This window comes from Pogona vitticeps, chromosome 2 (genome assembly GCF_051106095.1).
Source record: "Pogona vitticeps strain Pit_001003342236 chromosome 2, PviZW2.1, whole genome shotgun sequence".
In the NCBI taxonomy this organism is placed as follows: domain Eukaryota; kingdom Metazoa; phylum Chordata; class Lepidosauria; order Squamata; family Agamidae; genus Pogona; species Pogona vitticeps.
Window position 1 is genome coordinate 240,273,643 of NC_135784.1, and position 6,074 is coordinate 240,279,716.

General features: G+C 44.2%; 1 protein-coding gene across 2 annotated transcripts in view; it reads right to left on the minus strand.

Annotated features, from left to right (window-relative positions):
- The window catches only part of QNG1 (Q-nucleotide N-glycosylase 1), a 32,637-nt gene extending 28,118 nt beyond the window's left edge, over nucleotides 1-4,519 (minus strand). Inside the window, exons 1-2 of one of the 2 annotated variants that reach the window (XM_078386134.1) lie at nucleotides 4,393-4,519; nucleotides 1,051-1,404 (exon numbers count right to left, since the gene is read on the minus strand). In XM_078386134.1, coding sequence (XP_078242260.1) covers nucleotides 1,051-1,387 — 337 coding nt within the window. In that variant the 5' untranslated portion in view covers nucleotides 1,388-1,404; nucleotides 4,393-4,519. Of the gene's footprint in view, nucleotides 1-1,050; nucleotides 1,405-3,860; nucleotides 4,050-4,392 lie in introns of those variants that run through there. The other variant, XM_078386133.1, reaches the window with a different exon arrangement.
- Between the last annotated feature and the right edge of the window lie 1,555 nt (nucleotides 4,520-6,074).

Here is a 6,074-nt window from a genome sequence, read left to right on the forward strand (position 1 = left end):
GCTGGCATGAGTGTGATTATGTAAACCACAGCAGTGAAATCACTGCTTCCCATTCATAGTCCTAGTTCTGCATCACACTGCATGGTTGAGATGCCACCAAGAATGCAAGCAGCAGCTTATTAATTACCAGCAAGAGCCTCATGGCGCAGTGGTTAAACCACTGTACTGCAGCTAAAACTGTGCTCACGACCTGGGGTTCAAATCCCAGGTAGCCAGCTCAAGGTTGACTCAGACTTCTATCCTTCCGAGGTCGGTAAAATGAGTACCCAGCTCGCTGGGGGGGGGGCAATGTGTAGCCTGCATAATTAACTTGTAAACTGCCCAGAGAGTGCTTGAAGCGCTATGGGGCGGTATATAAGCAGCACGCTTTGCTTTGCTTTAGCAATTTGCTGCCACAGTTTATGCCACTGCACTCACTCCAGTGTAAATCCCCAATAAGATTCTGGTCAACATAAGAACAGAACTTGCTGTCCTGTCCTATTCCTATTTTCCAGGTTTCATCTTTCCTGGCCAACCCTTACACAGCCAATACAGTACACATACATATGTATGGCTTTCCTTACTCAAAGGTAAGCATGGGAGCACAAACCAGAATGCTTTAGATAATTTTCAAAAAATTTTAAAACCAAGTAAAGCATAAAGTTGAATAAAAACTGTCCCTTGGAGGAGTGTGAAAAGTGTGACTCACCAAATACAGGCACTCCTCACTTAACAACCTACCTGTTTAATGACCACTCAGATTTACAACCCTTTACGACCCGTCAAGCCATGCTTACGTCTTCGCCATGCCCCTTCTCAACAGCACATGATTACTCCTTTATACATTATTATTGCTCCTTGCTTATCAACCTGTCTGTTTAACAACCTAGTCATAAGAATGCAAGTGAGGAGTGCTTGTATTGTTAAACTGCAACTTCCATCATGAAAAGCCAACACAACCAATGAAAAGTCATGTTGGGAATTGCAGTCCAACAACATTTGGAGGTCCACACTTTGCTTACCTCCGCTTTGCCACATGATTTTGTGCAATTTAGAAAAGCAGGAACTCACCTTCATCAAGTGCTCTGTTGATTGCAGCACAAAGAGACCAGTAGCCAGTATAGCTTTTGCCTTTATACTTCACCATACACTTATGGTCCTCATGTTCAGACCAAAAGGAAAAATTGAGTGCATCAACAAGGAACACCCAGTTGACTGCATCTTCCCCTGTTGACTGAGGGTTCAGCTCATGTGAAGACTTCCAACCATCCACACCAAATTCTTTCTTCAAAACTTTGTCAAATAACATCTCTGCAACATTCTGGACACCATCATCTTTAATGTACACATTTTTGCTGTTTTCTGCTATGAACTTGGCAGATTCTTTAGGGCTCAAGAATGCCTCCATAATTCTTCCTTATATTTCTGAGGGGGGAGGGAGGGAAAGACTGTTAATCTATACTGTGACGTGCAAGTATGATGGCACCATCCCCAGTTTAAAATATATGATTAGACTAGGCTGACAATATGGCTTACCTTCTTTGTCTCCGGCCCTATATATTTATGCAAATCTAGCAAATGCAAGTAGTGTTTACTCCTAAGTTAGCACATACTGACATATTCCCAAAACCACAGAGTTTTTTTTTTCATTCAAAATGATCACTGATCATAACACAGGTTCTTTAAAAGCCTGCAAATCTTTTGCTCTTGTCTCAGTTGTCTATATGCTGAGTCCAACTGCTTTTGTGGTCATAAATCAGAAAGTCACAATCTGAATAAATGTTATTAACATATAGACAGAAAATCAAGGAAGCAGTTCCTTATGGCACCTATCTGAAGAGAGAGAAAGAGAAGATGGTCATACTGGGAGATAAATGGATGAGGAGTGGGGGGATGTCAAACAGAGCAAGTGGGCTGTAAGTATAAGAGTCAAAAGCAGCACACATATTCTTTATGCCCTGATTGCAGTACTACATGTGGTTTTTAATCGTTTAACAGTCAACACAGATCTACCACTAAACTCAATACTTTCGTATCATCTTGGACACAGCACTTTTCAATACAGATTTTCTGCACGTGGAGGCTTTGAGTGATAAATCATTGAGTGGCACTCTCATGTGTGAACCAGCCCCCAATTATCTAACAAACAAGGTGAGAAGCGAAGCTGACAACTGGAACAAACTGTTTACCATTCTGTCACAGCATCTTTCCCCACACTGAACAAAAACAACAGTCTAAACTCCTCTAAAGAAACAACAGGCAGAGAGAACATTCAGCCTTTGATTTTTTTTGGCTGCGAGTGCTGGTACAGATCAAAAAAGAGGTTCATGGTTCCTAAGGACCCAGACTCAAAACTTTTGATGGGATGATGTTCTCATTAGAAAGTGTTCATGACAAAAAGAATAAGTTTTAAAAGGAAAACAACGGATCTTTAGCACTGACAAATCAGCAGCCAACCAGGACTCCCAGCAGAGTTACAGTCTATCTTATACTTAGGGAGGCTAGACTGGACCCATTTATTTTTGACTGGAGGGATCTCACTAAATAACAAAGTTTAAGAGTTTCTGACATAGAATATACCATATTTTTCTGTCTATAAGACGCTATTTTTTTCCTAAAATCATTGCCCTAAAAATTACGGGGCATCTTTTACACAAAAGTAAGCTGAGACAACTGAAGAGAGAACAAAACAGCAGGTACCTTGCCTCTCTAAACAGTCTTGCTTCAGCCACCAGGCTTAGTTTCCTACAGTCAGGAGGCTTAGCTTCCTCCAATCACGAGCCTTATGGAACTGGTCAGCTGACCCTGAACAAACCAATGGGAATACACCTCCTTGGAGGTGGAGCCTGTAGGCTCAAGATTCAACAGAGACAAAATGTCCCATGTTCTGAGCTCAAAGGCTGAATCCTCAAAGATAAATTTTCTTAATTTTTGGGTTAGAAAATTGGGAGAGGTGTCTTATAAATGGGGGCATAAACAGAAAAATAGGGTAGTTGATGCCATTTTCTATTCCAGCCAAGCAGATGCTTTGAGAAGAACTGAGAAAGGAGCTGTAGTCCAAAATATGGGGAAATCCAGAATGCTGAAGTCAAGTACTGGAATATAGCTTCCAAATTCCCTAGACAGCACGGTTCCTGGTTATGCCAGCTAGGGCAGCCATCCTCAACTTTTTAGTTACCATAGCCTGTTCTCAGGTTGCAGAGGCCCCTGTCAAACAAGGACACAACACAAACAGATAAACAGAAAAACAGAAAAGAAAATTGTTGTCTGAATCCCCCTTCTAATGTGCCAAGGCCTCTCAGGGGGCATAGGGCACCCCCACTGAGAATGGCTGGTCTAGGGGGCCTCAAAGACTTGTTGTTCAAAAAAAAAAAAAAAGAACTTTTCTGAGATCCCCGAGAACTATCCACCTCTCTATTGACTGGTTTAAGGAATAGAGTTCTCAGCAATTCTGTATCCTGTTTGCCAGCAGAGCACTTTGGCTAGCAGTCCTTTTTTCCATAACAGGTGGCTCATTCTGTCTGAAATGCTCATCTAAGGCCCTTCTGGCACTGCTAAAATGCCAGTGGAGACTGTCGTCCTGTCAAGGTTGCCAGCTTTTGAGGGCTACTAGAAAATCCTGGCAATTTACACCAATTCATACTAGCCAGGAGGTGTAATCAACCACACACTGATACTTCCCCAAGCAAGCGTATCACAAATGGGCTGCCTCTGGGTATGTTTCCAGGGTACCTGGCTGTGGTGGGGACTATTCCCATTGCGAATCCTGCTCCGCACCAGAGGCTATCCAGGTCGGATGGCTTATAGCAACTCACAGCTTTGTAACACAAGACACAAACAACCAACAGACCGCGTGGCTCCCTCCTGGGCCCGTTCCTTACCGAAGCCAGTGGTGAACCTCGCCCAGGTGCGCGTCCAGCCCCAGGTCACAATCCTGGCCACGGCCCCTCCTGGCTGGCGCTCCAGAACTGTTACAAGACCGTCGTTCCTTCACCGGTGAAAGGAAATTCCCAGTAGAAAGGACAATTCACCTTCGTGGCATGGTTACAAAATGTACAGACCGTCTTCTCCTAAAAGAGAAAATGGTTCCGTCTAGCAATTAATAAACGGTATTCAAACAGTCACCGAACAAGGAGCGAGGAACTCTTGCTGGACTATGGTCGTATGGACAGGACGTGGTGACAAGATTTAACTACTGCAGCGCTACAACGTTCCTGAGCAGGCAACTCTGCACGTTCTCTTCACCACACAAATAACAGGGGAAACAGAAAGAACCGTCTGCTTCCCCCTTAGCAAGGCATACACCGGTCCTTCCCCACCCCGCAAGCCCAAATTCCATTCAGACGCAAATCTGCTCTGCTCCGGCCCTGCGAAAGGGCAAACATTCATCAAAGCTTGACCCCCCCCACACACCTCTTCCGTCCCAGCCACGTGTGATGCGCTCAGGCGGGACTCCTTGGGGCCCAAGAACACAACGGGGGCGCCCACACCGATTTTCGGCGTATACTCAGAGCAGACCCACTTGCTTCCGCAGGCACCCGAAGCCCGCTCTTCCGCGAAGGCCGCCGGCAGCGGAAGGCGACGAAACGCCGGCCCTTTTCCCTCCAAGTCCCGAGCCGTCCTCCTCCAATCAGAGACGCCGAGGTTTGCCTACGAAGAGGACTGCAGGGCCCGGGAAACCTCTGCTCCGGCGGATGCGGACGTGCCTCGGGACGACGTGGGCAGCCAAGCCCCGGCAGGAAACGCAGCCCGTCAGCGACATGCACCGGGATCCGGCGGTATTTTCTTTTTGTCTGGGTAAAGTTAGCACTTTGGGTTTATTGCAGAACCGGAGGAAACAAGAGGCCGACTCTGCATGGCTGTGAAGCGTTCAAACAACGCCCACTTGTTCTCTGTGGAACTCGAAGGCTTGCAGTACTTTGTGGTATTCCTAGGTTGATTGCAGTCTCTTTTTTACTCTCCCTGAAGTTGAAGAAATTTTTCGCAGTTCATAGAACATCCTTCAATTTCCAGTGACTATTTGGAATGGGCAGGAAATAATAGTTATCGCTGTCAGTAAGCATGCAATAGGAAATTCATCTGAAGACTACAGTATAATAGATTCTAAGGGAATGGAAACGGTCTTACGAACTTTGCAGTTCTATTCCATTGCTTGCAAACCAAAACGATTGTTCTTTCCAAAATTTATCACACCTCATTGGGTCTTGACATCACAGGGTTAAAACAAAAAATTCATTGCAATAGAGCAGTGGTTCCCAACCTTGCACAGCCCCCATTTTGTTTGACCGCCATTCCCTGAAGCCTTCATCACTTATGTGTGGTTTATGGGAGTTGCAGTTTGAAGACCTGGATTTCTCAAGGTTTAGTAATCCTAAACTGCCAAACCTTTATGGCTTTAGCACACCTTACTAGTGGTGACCATTAGTAGAAAGTTTACATCTCAAAAACTGAACATTGTGTCATTTGGACAACACAAATAAATGGGGAACTATTTCTTTGGTTTTCCTGAAATAATTCCATGGAGCCTGGAGAAAATACTGTACTCTCAAATAGGGAAGTTAACACCTGAAGACTGGATGGCTATTTCTTTGGTCTTCATACTATTGAGCTGATCAGTTCCAGTGTATTATGAAAGCAACTTACAGGGTGAAGCACTTAATGCACCATGAAATCAATTCACTTATGGTGACCTTTTTCAGGGTTTTATATCTTCTTTCAATAAACGGACATTATGCGTATTTTCAGGCAGTATTTTACAAGAACTTAAATGGAGATGGCTCTTGCTTGCTAACACAACCATCCTGACTAGATTTTTCAAATTGCAACTGCCTGTAATTCTGCAGCATTATGCAATTGTTATGCACTGTCAAGTTGGAACTGACTTATATTAACTCTAATAGGACTTTCAGTGAAAAAGGAGTGGTTTTACTAATTCTAGTGAGTTTCCATGGCTAAGATGGAATTCAAACTCAGGCCTCCCGAGTCATAGTCTCTCACTCTGGTTCACTACACCATACTATCATTTATAGTATGACAGATCACAGCTTTACTTGTAATGACTTAACATAAGCATTCAGAAATCAGAACACGAGTCA